Source organism: Gigantopelta aegis, chromosome 14 (assembly GCF_016097555.1).
Source record: "Gigantopelta aegis isolate Gae_Host chromosome 14, Gae_host_genome, whole genome shotgun sequence".
NCBI lineage: Eukaryota > Metazoa > Mollusca > Gastropoda > Neomphalida > Peltospiridae > Gigantopelta > Gigantopelta aegis.
The window spans coordinates 32847034-32860326 of NC_054712.1; the positions used below are offsets into that span (position 1 = coordinate 32847034).

General features: G+C 36.5%; 1 protein-coding gene across 6 annotated transcripts in view; it reads left to right on the top strand.

Annotated features, from left to right (window-relative positions):
* Positions 1-11927, top strand: part of LOC121388452 (CAP-Gly domain-containing linker protein 1-like) — a 38700-nt gene extending 26773 nt beyond the window's left edge. For 3 of the 6 annotated variants that reach the window (XM_041519776.1, XM_041519779.1, XM_041519780.1), the window contains 6 exons: positions 1453-1616; positions 2201-2224; positions 4338-4502; positions 6214-6316; positions 8822-8911; positions 11377-11927. In XM_041519776.1, coding sequence (XP_041375710.1) covers positions 1453-1616; positions 2201-2224; positions 4338-4502; positions 6214-6316; positions 8822-8911; positions 11377-11487 — 657 coding nt within the window. In that variant the 3' untranslated portion in view covers positions 11488-11927. Of the gene's footprint in view, positions 1-1452; positions 1617-2200; positions 2225-3848; positions 3895-4337; positions 4503-6213; positions 6317-8821; positions 8925-11376 lie in introns of those variants that run through there. The other 3 variants (XM_041519777.1, XM_041519778.1, XM_041519781.1) reach the window with 3 other exon arrangements.
* Positions 11928-13293: the final 1366 nt, after the last annotated feature.

The window sequence follows — 13293 nt, forward strand, 5'->3', positions numbered from 1 at the left end:
CAGTTACCGGTAGAGCAAAAAATCTAACTTGACTAAGTTACGTATAGAAGTAAGATATCAAGTCGAGATCGGTTGCCGAAAGAGTGTAGATTCAAACCTGATAAAGATATCAAAAGTAGCAAAACGTCAAATTAGATCGATTGACCAAATGAGCAAAAAAAACTAAAACTAAAATGAGTTAAAAAAAGAACAAAAAGTTTAAGTAGACTGAATTTCCAAACTAGCAGAAAATTAGACCAAACTGAGATTCAAAATAACAAGGATAACATGATAATTTTAAATATAAATGATATTAAAGGGACACACCCTAGTTACGTTTATTTCTTAACCATTACGGCGTTGTTTTTCGCTATTAAACCCCATTTTTCACAAATAAAATTGCACTTTACTTACATTTTATTATTTAGAATACACATTTCCATTCACCTGAAGTGCTTTTTGGTAATCCTGATGTTTGTAAAACCACGAAATGCATTTTTTGCATTTTTTCACAAAACGTGTTGTCGAGAAAAAACCGTTAAGCAAGCGAGGTCCAATCTATTTTTAATGTCACAGACGTTGGTATATCACGTGACCGTGATAATTTTGGTTCGGTTTGTTTTCTCGTGCACGGTTCGCGCAATCAACATCCGATTTGTTGTTGTTCATTTGTGAGATTTTTCTTCACAGTTCGTGAACATTTTCAGTAACAATAAAGTTCAGACAAGTAAGTGTCTCAATACAAAACGTTACAAACCCGTAAAACCAATAACTTTGCTAAGTCTTACGATATCTGGAGAGGGGATACAACCAGGACAGAACAGTTGGAACATGTCCAGGAGAGGTGAAACGAACGCACCCCAAGTCTGTGAAATTTGTCGTGACGTAGGCATTGTTGTGCTTCTACCGGTGACATCAGAATACTAACTTTCAAAATTATTTTAAGCAATTGGGACATGGGGATTCCCATGGTATTTATCGATATAAAACCTGCTTTTTCACTCCATTTGATAAAAACGTGATCTAAGTGTGTTACAGGTTTGTAGATTAACCAAATTATAATTTATTTTCGCTGGATGGAACTAGGGTGTGCGGCTTTAACAGAATAATTAAATAATAAAATGACACTAAACAGAATAAATAAATCAAATCAAAATAAAATCAGATTTAATTAAAATTAAAATTTAATTAAATCAAAGCAAAGCATTTAAGATCAAAATGAATTAAATAAATTAAATAAATTACATAAATTTAAACAATCAAATCAAATATAAGCAATCAAAATTGAAATCTAAGTAAATTTAAATAAAATAAAATAAAATATAAAACAATAAAAGTAAAACATCAATAATAATAATAATAATAATAATAATAATAATAATATGTTCTCTTATTAACAGGCCAATCTTTAATGATTTCTCTTGTTTTTGTTTTGATTTTTGTTTTTTTTAAACATGGTTGGGTTTTTTGCAGTCTAACAAATCGTGGACTAATCTAGAACAACTGTACCAAAGTGCTAAGAAAGACGTCCTAGACTTAAGACTGGCTCTGGTCGAATCACAAGCTGAGGGGAGTCGACTTCACCACGAGAGTGAGCTGGTCATAGAGAACGTGACGTCATGGGCCAAACAGCGAAAGTTAGAACAATTTATGTTGTATTGTTTATTGTTGGTTTTATTTCAGACACTCTTTCGTGTTTAATTCTCTTTTTTTAATTTGATTGTCTTTTCATTTATTTTATACGATTAATTTTGTTAGAATTTTGCTCATTCGTTTTTGTTGGGGTTTTTAAATTGTGTTTTAGACTAACATTAGTTTGTTATTTTCATTTTCACTTCCATTTTATTTCATTTCATTTTTGGCAGATTGTTATTGCTTTTTATTATCGTCGCTATTTAACGTTTTATTTTATTTTATTTTATTTTATTTTATTCTATTTTTTATTTTTATTTTTGGCTGAATTGTACCAAATTACTTTTCAGATTTTTTACGAAGTTTAATTTTTATGCCCTGGACAATGTTTAATTTAATTATCAGTTTAATTTATGGTGTGTTGTTTAGATTACATTAAAGCAAAATATGTGGGTTTTTAATTGTTTTCATACTATGCTCATAAATTGAAATTTTTTTTTTAAAAGTCTTCCATCACTGTTATACTTAAAAAACCCACCAGATACAACATCTATGCAATTTACTAAATATTCCTGTTTTTATTTTTCAGAGAAAAAAATAAAGATAAAGCAGAGTAAGTATGTAGCAAATAGCCAAAATATTTATCAATAATACTTTCTTAGCTACATGTTTCAAAATTAAATTTACAATTGGTTTTCTTACAAACTCACAGCAAAGTCATTAAAGGGACATTCCCGAGTTTGCTGCATTGTAAGATGTTTCCAACTAATAAAATATTTCTACGATTAAACTTACATATTAAATATATTTTTGTTTAGAATATCAGTGTCTGTATATTCAATGCGTTTCTTGTCATCTTAATATCTGTAAGAAGCCCAAACTGGATTTTGTTTTCAAATAATTTCGTACGTCGAAAAAATCTTTTTTTAGGAAATAAAATGAAATTTAACCTAGTACAAATATTAGAACGATCAGAAACACGTTTAATATACAGCCACTAATATTGTATGCAGAACAATATATTTGATATGTAATTACAGTCATTAAAAAGTCTCTGTTAGTCTATAAAATCTTAAGAATTGCAGCAAACTCGGGAATGTCTCTTTAATAATTAACAGGCAGCTGCATATTCAGTGGTATTATTTCAAAAGGGGCAAAGATCTCTGAAGACTGAGTTACTAATTGGTAGGGAACATTGTATTACTTTACCTGTACTCGGCTATTGAAAATATGGTCATTCTGACACTGTTTTTTTTAGAGGAAACCTGCTGTCGCCACATAGGCTACTCTTTTATGACAGGCAGCAAGAGATCTTTTATTTGCGCTTCCCACAGGCAGGATAGCACAAACCATGGCCTTTGTTGAACCAATTATGGATCACTGGTCGGTGCAAGTGGTTTACACCTAACCATTGAGCCTTGTGGAGCACTCACTCAGGGTTTGGAGTCGATATCTGGATTAAAAATCCCATGTCTCGACTGGGATCTGAACCCAGTACCTACCAGCCTGTAGACTGATGGCCTAACCACGACGCCACTGAGGCCGGTCTGTTTTCAATAGACAGGGTGGTACATATCATGAATTTTGTTATATACTGGCAGAGGACTGTTCTACAATTGATTAGTGCTCTACCAGTGAGCTACATTATTTCAAGAAGATTGTTCTTTAGCTCGTCAACATTAAAAGCAGTGTTCTATTTTTTGTTTTGTAACATTTGTTTTCTTTGCATGACTAATAGGATTTTTTTCCACCAATTTTCAATTCTCCGTGTCATTTTTCTTAATTAATTATTTAGTTTTTGTAATGCTGACAAATTAAACTCGTATCTTACATATTAACTGCATAAATTGATGTGGAAAATGCTGATGCACCGAATTGATTTTTGGGGGGCAATATAAAAGAATGCACCTGTTAAATTGCCAATATGTTATTACATTAAATGTACCTGTTGTTCAGTTCATTTGTAGATCAGAGGGTGTAGCTTAGATCTCTGGAGCAAATGGATTTTTTCTCTCCATTTTCCAATGTATAAACTTCCCCTGTTATATTTCTCATGTGTTGTTAAACTAAACGTGTTTGCTGTTTAGGTCATTGGTGGATCAGTCAAAAGCTTAGATATTTTGATCTCCATTTTCCAGTGTATGAATTTATCGTGTTACAAATGGATTCTTGTTCTCCATTTTCCAGTATATAAAATTCCCTTGTTTCATCTCCCACGTGTTGTGTTTGTTGTTCAGGTCGTTGATGGATCAGAATCAGAAGCTTTGATCCCTGCTGGAGCAAATATATATATTTGTTTCGTCATTTGCCGATGTATAAAATTATTATGTTACTTCTCCCATGAGTTGCTAAATTAAACATATCTGTTGGCCTGTTCGTTTGTGGACAGAATGAACGAATGAATGAATGAATGAATGTTTAACGACACGCCAGCACGAAAAATACATCGGCTGTTGGATGTCAAACTATGGTAAATGTAAACAAATAAAGTGATGATCAATATCAATATAAAAATTCAAGATTTAAATAAAAACACAGTGTAAAGAACTGTGCAAAAATACAAATATCACAGATAGATACTGACTTTTACTCAAAATTGTATCTCGAAGAGTCAGAAAGGTATATCTCTGGAGCAAATGGATTTTTTTTTCCTCCATTTTACAATGTATAAATGTCCACTGTTACATCTCCCATGTGTTGTTAAACTAAACGTGTTTGTTGTCCAGGTCGTTGATGGATCAGATTCAAAAGCTTCAGAAGCTGAACAACAAACTGATGATTGAGGTGGAGGAGAAGAAATCCGACTCGGAGAAACTCAAAGCTCTCCAGGTTCTCTCCAACCAGCAGCAGATTCTCCTCGGCAAACTCAAGTCCAAGCTCGACGAATACGAGTACGACTCTTTGCTATTCTATCTCGTGCAATCTGATTAATATTACTTCTACTGGTCTACCAGTAGATCTAACAGCATTGCCGGGACTGCCATGTCCAGGTGACATTTCATCTATAAATAACAATTTAAATATCGACCAATTACACTTCGCCTTTTATAGCGTTATTCGGGAGCATACAATTTCTAAAAATATCGGGCGAGACTGTTTAAAAATAGGCGAACTTGTTGGTCTATTTCAACAGTAAAAACCGGGGGAAAAGTGCAGTAATAAACTCTGAATTGTATACTAGTATAAACAGATTTTATGGCTATACCATCACGGTTTTTGTTTTCGTCTTGAAACAAAATTTATATTGAAATTAGTTTTCCGGCATATTTCGTAATTCACCCGAATCATTTCGTTTTATACCCTCGGCATAATCCCGAATGTTTTCAAATTCTTTTCAAATCACTAGCATGATTTTGCAAGTAAGGTTTTGAGTGGTCGACTGAAAGGTCGCTGGACATGAGCTCCAAGGGGTGCTTTTAGATCCACAGGTAATTAACCAGTGGAACTAATTTTAATTAGTATTGTATCTCGTGTTATACAGATGTCAGTAGAGTTCTAGTGATGAGTACACACTTTACGCCCGACCATGCTGGTATGGGGGTAAAGCATGGTTGGCAGTCTAGTTCCCACCTAGAGCAAATTTAAATAGCTCCATATGGAGGACACTTCTGTCTCAATAATCACTAACAACTAACCATTAACTTCTATCCTGGACTTACATCCCAGTCAGCTGAGGTATGTGACCATGACAATGTGCTTGATCCGTAACTGGATTCAAGTAACAAAAGTAAATTAGAATTAATGTAATGATGTGTATATTTTTTCAACCAGACTGGTGGCTAGGTGAATTTTTGTTTTTATCTAAGCAACATGGAAGGAGGGTCACACAAAAAAATATTTAATAAAGGTTATCTATTTAATGTTATGCAATATTCTGTGACATTTTACTGTAGCATTGATGGAAGAAATTTTACCCTGTTAGGGCTCAAACTTATAAATTTGTTAATTTGGGAAATTTTTAGTCTGTCGAGATGGCAATTTTAAACCGGTAACTTTTGAAAAAATAAACAAAAAATTAAAAACCAAATGGTGGTAGATCCAAGTGGGGACTTTACCCCCCCCCCCCCCCCCCCCCCTCCTCTTAACTAGCAATTAGCACCGTATCATAACATTTTCAAGCGTGCTTGGCAATGGCGTAGCCAACATGAGGTAGACGAGGCGCTTGCTTCGTCTGGAATTTCCCCAGATTTATTTTATTTTTCCCATGACAGATATTTATTTTACAGGTCTGGGTTTGCCTCGGCGCTTTTAACTCTTTGGCTACGCCCCAGCTTGGTATTCTATCTTGTGTAGGTTTTGCTGGTGCTTTAACAAATGATACAGTTTAACAGCCTAACTTATTAATTTTAAACCCCATCTCAAAATCCTAGATCCTCCCCTGCCAAAATCATCCTTTTTATTTTTTTTATTTTTTTTTCAGACAAAACGGTTGTATATATATCAAGAGATGTAATTTCCCTGTCTCATAACTGCATAACTGATAAATGTTTCTTTGTCATCATAATATGTTTTACGAAATTCAATATTATGTTAATTCCTGTTTGACGATCGTTGAAATATTAGGACGTCTTTCAGCTCATGAATATTTAATATCTAATTTAGAATTGAACGCGGTAAAGACCTGATAACAACATTTACCTCAACAGAAGATCTCCACGGTCAAATGACGTCAATTACGGACAATATTCCGGCTTTCAACCCGAAGGTGAACATTTGCATTTTAAAAACGATATCTTCAACTACCTACATACTGAGGAATACTGAAAAACGAAATACCCTTATGCTCTCCTTTATATTTTTCTTTTATGGTTTATATTCTTTTTCTTATTTTTTTTCTTTTCTTTTATCCCACTGTCTTTCTCACCTTTGACTTCCATCTCATTTCTTCCCAATCTGGCAGCTCGTTCTATCTTTCAACTTCTTTCGCTGTCCACTTCCACATCCCAGTCCTTGTCTCTCCAACCGCAACATGTGCTTGTCTTTTGTGGCTATCCATGCCATTACATACTATTCATTTCCCATCAGCTTTTGCTGTGGGCTTAGTCTGACCATTTAGAAGAGTGTTTAGTAGTTACTAATAGCACTGGTAACCACCTACTATATTCCCCTACTAACGGCGGTTGTTAGTGCCGTGGGTCAGACCCGCTTTGTTAGCGGACGAGGATGTCAGGTAGGTGCAGAGAGTTTTATATTCTTGTTCTTGTCCAGTCTCCTTGAGCCAAATTCACAAAACAGCGTAAAGCGCGAATTCCATTTTCCCGTAATCTATATGCGTATATAATGCATACACGGATCGAATTACCAGACGTATACACACACATGAACACTTACGGAAGCGCATAAATAGAATATACTCAACACATTTGCATAGTTAGTTATGATTACGGAATGCGCATTACAGATTACGTATACGCATATGGATTTACTGACAAATAAAATTTGCGTTAACGTTTACGTTTGCGACTAGCAATTTTACACCTGTCTTACGTTTACGTGTTTCACGCAGAAACATCAGTTCATTAGGGATAATTTAATCATTTCAAGGACGAAATAAAATAAAATATGTATACTTCACAAAGTATGCTAGTTGTACTGTTAATAGTAATAAGAATTGTGGTTTAGTCGTAGATATACAATGATCTGCAAACGTTACTAGGTTTACGATGTTATGTGAAATTGGTGCCTGAACAAAATATTCTGGGCATTAATTTGATATTCGGAGCGGGATTTATCTCAGTCGGTTGAGTGTTCGCTTGGGGTGCTTGCGGCGCAGGATCGAACCACTTCGGTGGATCCATTCAACTGATTTGTTTTTCTTGTTCCAACCAGCGCACCACAATTGGTCAAATGCCATGGTATGTGCTTCCTTGTCTATGGGAAAGTGCATATAAAAGAAACAAAGTAGCCGGTTTCCTCTGACGTGTTAGAAATACCAAATGTTTGACATCCAATAGCCAATGATTAATTCATCAATGTGCTCTAGTGGTGTCGTTAAAACAAAAACTTTAACTTTAATTTGATATTTTAATGTTACTATATCAGATTAATATTGCAATGTTTTGTCGATGGGTTTTTTTTTTTGGGGGGGGGGGGGGGGTTGTTGTTGTTTTTCCCTCTTTTTTTTTGCAAATACGCACCTTTGTGCATGTTCGACAAGTACATTTTCCAAATAAACGTTTGTATCTGCAGTACTTATCTGCTATCTGCACTAAAACGGCCTCGGTGGTGTCGTGGTTAAGCCATCTGACATAAGGCTGGTAGCTGCTGGGTTCGCAGCCCGGTATCGGCTCCCACCCAGAGTGCCGACGCCATATAACCGTAAATAAAATGTGTTCAGTGCGTCGTTAAATAAAACATTTCCTTCCTTCCCACCCAGAGTGAGTTTTAATGACTCAATGGGTAGGTGTAAGACCACTACACCCTCATCTCTCTCACTAACAACTAACAACTAACTGACAGACAGCCCAGACAGTTGAGGTGTGTTTGTCCAGGATAGCGTGCTTGATCCTTTATTGGATATAAGCATGAAAATAAGTTGCTCGCTCACACACACACACACACACACACACACACACACACAGAGGGAGAGAGAGAGAGAGAGAGAGAGAGAGAGAGAGAGAGAGAGAGAGAGAGAGAGAGAGAGAGAGAGAGAGAGAGAGAGAGAGAGAGAGAGAGAGAGAGAGAGAGAGAGAGAGTGAGTTAGTTTACAGCTTTCGCTCGTTAGATACGTGAAAACAACTCGTTGGACATCGTAATGTTTTCGTTGTATCTCAATATCGATTTTTGTCTGAAAATAATTCCGTATGTGCGAATTTATTATTTCTTTCAACGGCCAAACGAAAATTGAAATAACTTGGTTAAAGGTCATTCCAAATGAATTTATCTATATAATAATGTTTTATCGTTGAAACATGTTAAGGTAAGATATTGAAAAAAAAAAAAAAAAAAAAAACCTCACCCTTCCAAAAAACCCCTATTTTGTTGGGATTGGGTGGGGTGGGGTGGGGTGGGGTGGGGTGTGGTGGGGTGGGGTGAAACTTCGCAAGTCAAGGTACCATTCCGTGTAACTACTGTATTTCGTTGAGTGCAGTGGTTATACGGAATGGTACTTTGGGTTGCGAAGACGTTTGGGGTTGGGGTGGCAAACAGAAGTCTTGCCATAGCTGAACATTGGGTATAGTCTCTTTAAACGTCTCTTTCTGTCCTGCAGGTCGATCAAGCTGCTGGTGAGATGGGCGAATCGGGAATGAGTGAGCCGCATTCCTTTGGGAAGCGCTTCTGGATTCAGCGAATGGGTGAAGTGAATACTTTGTGTACGGCCTAAAATTGAGAACGTTATTGATCCCAGTGGGTGGGGCGGGACACACACAGCCTAGTGGTAACGCGCTCGCTTGATGCGCGGTCGGTCTAGGATCGATCCCCGTCGGTGGGCCTATTAAGCTATTTCCCGTTCAGCCAGCGCACCACGACTGGTATATCTAAGGCCGTGGAATGTGCTATTCTGTCTGTAGGGGTGATGCGTATAAATTATCCCGTGCTACTAGTTGAAAAATGTAGCGGGTTTCCTCTCAAAGACTATATGTTAAAATGACCAAATGCTTGACATCCAGTAGCCGATGATTAAGAAATCAATGTGCTCTAGTGGTGTCGTTGAACAAAACAAACTTTATCTTTAACCTAACTGACCACAATGGTGTGATATTTAAGCCATGGTTACAGACCACAGTGGTGTGATAGTTAAGCCATGGTTACAGACCACAGTGGTGTGATAGCTAAGCCATGGTTACAGACCAGTGGTGTGATAGTTAAGCCATCGTTACAGACCACAGTGGTGTAATAGTTAAGCATGGTTACTGACCACAGTGGTGTGATAGTTAAGCCATGGTTACAGACCACAGTGGTGTGATAGTTAAGCCATGGTTACTGAACCACAGTGGTGTGATAGTTAAGCCATGGTTACTGACCACAGTGGTGTAATAGTTAAGCCATGGTTACAGACCACATTGGTGTGATAGTTAAGCCATGGTTACAGACCAGAGGTGCGATAGTTAAGCCATGGTTACAGACCACAGTGGTGTGATAGTTAAGCCATTGTTACAGACCACAGTCGTGCGATAGTTAAGCCATGGTTACAGACCACAGTGGCGTGATAGTTAAGCCATGGTTACAGCCCAAAGTGGTGTAATAGTTTATGGTCTATTTTCGCGAACACCTGATATTGTAACCGTCATGACAGTGATTCATGAGTGCATGTCCTCGCTGCTGTAGTTATTCCAATTAGCTCTGTCCTGTGCTAATTTTGATTTAGTATGGGAGTGACAGTCTTCTTTGTGGCGGTACACGAGAGATGAAATCTCCTGTAGGGGATCTCCTTCGGAGTGGAATCCTCCTATGGACGAGTCGACCCTGCGTTGTGCAGAGATACGGCCCATGACCCCGTTTTACGAAGCGATCGTAGCGCGAAGTTGACCTTAAGTGCATAAAGTAAGTATGGACTTGAGGCTTAGCGCTAACATCGATTCGTAAAACGGATCCCTGATCATGTATTACAGTTTTGTCGTTAAGAATTAGTTAAGAGCCAGGGCCCATATTTTCGAAGCAATCTCAACCTACGAAATCGTAAAACCATCGTCAAATATGACGTCACGACATAGTAAAATCATCGTGTTATGACGTCACCATGGCGTGTGCTGTAGTGACGTTACAACCTACGATGGTTTTACGATTTCGTAGCACTAAGATGGCTTCGAAAATATGGGCCCAGGGCCCATATTTTTCGAAGCAATCTTATCGCTAACAAAACGGTAAAAACATCGTAGGCTATGACGTCACTACAGCACACGCCATGGTGACGTCATAACATGATGATTTTACTATGTCGTTGCCCTAAGATTGCTTCGAAAATATGGGCCCATGCGAGTCTGGGACCATATTTTCAAAGCTATCTTAGCCCTACGAAATCGTAAAACCATCATAGGGTGTGACGTCACTACAACACACGCCATAGTGACGTCATAGCTTACGATGATTTTACAATTTTGTAGGATAAGATTGCTTCGAAAATATTTTGCGCAAGAATATATATGTTCTTTCGCAAAATAAACGAGTGCAATAAATAGGAAGCGAAAACAACGCATGTGAAGTTCTGTATTTATTACATACCTTCTTTTATGTTTTACAAAAACGGTTTTTAATTTAACGTCATAACAACACTTTGTTAAATCTATGACCAAAACTCCTTTCATGGATTCATTTAACGTTAAGAATCATACTCTGCGGCAGCCTTGTGTAATGTTTCAAATACAATATGACGTCATTTGTAAATCATATATGACGTTAGTAAATAGAAGGCGCTAACTGCTGTAAAAAGAAAAAAAGAATTCCCCATTTAAAAGTTCCCGTCCAGATTGCACATATGTGCGATACAGAATAAATTTATTACACGGTTTCAAAAGGCCTTTATCACTATGGTAAGATTGAATAGGTATGTAATAAAAATACAGAATTTCACATACGTTGATTTCGCTTTCTATTTATTGCACTCGTTTATTTTGCGAAAGAACATACCACTCGACCGCTACGCGGTCTTGTGGTAGGCCTATATATTCTTGCACAAAATAAACTCGTGCAATAAATAAGAAGCGCAAACAATGTATGTGAAGTTCTGTATATTTGTTTAACTTTAGCTTTAAAAAACCCGAATGTTCATGTTATTTAGATCACCTCATATACCTAATAACATTTCTGCTGTTCTTTATATTTTAGTTGAAAATCCAGCTTCAGAACAACAATAGATATTGGGTCGGACGAGTTGACACGTCAGACAGTCTGGGCATGAAGATCCGATGCCGTTTGGTTTCTGACGTCACATGTTGATGACCCCAGTCTAGTTTCATATGTGGACATCATGTTATATTCATTCTATTCAATTATATTCTTTTAATTCAAGCATTTATCAAATTAAGGTTTAGGCACTCTGTCCTGGGCACACCGGGGCTATCTGGACTGTCCGTCCAGGACAGGGGTTCATAGTTAGTTGTTAGTGGTTGGCGAGGGACGAATGCAAGGTTCGAAATTCAGTCAGTGGAATGGGAAGCAATCTTTGCCTGGCCATTTTAGTCTCCAGGGCCCCGTTTTACGAAGCGATCTCAGGGTTAACGTAATATCAGAGTATAAGGTAGCTAAGATCACCTAAGAGCATAAGGTAGTTATACACATAAGGGGATCTAAAACGGGCCCAGGGAAGCAAATGTTAGAAGCCGGCAAGCAGTTCTAGACCATTTGAACTGATATAAACTTTAATCTCATTTTATATTACCAAAATTTAAACTAATTTTTTTTTTTTTTTTTTTTTATATATAATTTCATATTGGTGATTCTAATGTCGACATAGTTGGCAGTAATTTTTCTTAATTTTATGACTCTACTATGCCTTAATTTAAGATAGCAAGCAAAACCTGCTGGTGACACTGATTATCAGAAAAACATATATATATATATATATATATATATATATATATATATATATATATGTATATATATATATATGCTGTATTTTGAATGCCCCTTGCGTCCTGTCAATTTCTAGCCTTCGTATTGTGACCGTACACCTCCACAGTGGGCAATTAAGACTTACTTTTGGTAGAAGCCAATATATATATTTATTTTTTTATGCAAACCCATTATCTACTAACCGTGTAGCCCAATGGCTTAACTACATTTATCCTGCCAAAGTCTAGTTCCTGATCCATAACTCGACAAACTGCATCAACCAACAGAGGGAAGATGTTTTCTGTTGTTTGAAAATGCCTCTCTAAATTAAGTGGGTAGTTTTAAAATAATATTTATGGAAAAGTGGGTGAGTTGGTGGATATCTGGGTTCTATGTGGCCCTTCGGGATAAGCTACTTTTATTACAAGTTGATTTTGTTTAATTAAGTCAGTGATATTATTAGCGGAGCCCGAGAATGTGTTTGTACATAACGTGTCAACTTTGTCTTCATGTAAAACTGATCTAATGTAATACTCAATAAAATATGAATACATACATACATACATCTTGTGTATTATTTAGGAGATAACCATATGGAGTTTTCAGATTTGCGGGTGTTATTGTCTATTTGATGCCGGCAAATGTTTCATTTTTGACCGAAGGCGTTAGCAACACCCGCAAATCTTAAAACTCAATATGGTTGTCACCATTGTAAACTGAATCGTTTTTCTACGGAACTAACTATATATTTTATATTTCTTGAAAAAAAAAAGACCTGGCTACAATCTAACTGTAGACCCTTGAATCGCCAACTTCGCCTGTTCCAATTGCTAATAACGTCATTAGATTTCCGGGTGGTATTTTCTATTTGATCCCGGAAAAAGAATGTAATTAACCAATCGCAATACAGAACACACTGGCAGTCAGTTTACAATGATTGTTACAGTGCACATTATCAGTCTGGGATTCAAAACCATCGTTTTTGGTTTTTTATTTATTTTATTATTATTATTATTATTATTTTATGAGTAAATAATATACATTAGAACATCAAACTACCTTTTACATATCCTGTAGACGATAAAAAAAACAAATGTATTATTATGGCTGCCACAGAACTGTGCATATTGATAGGCATGGAGTGCTCCATATATTTTAAATCTCTTTGAAAGCACACTTCTTTATGAACAT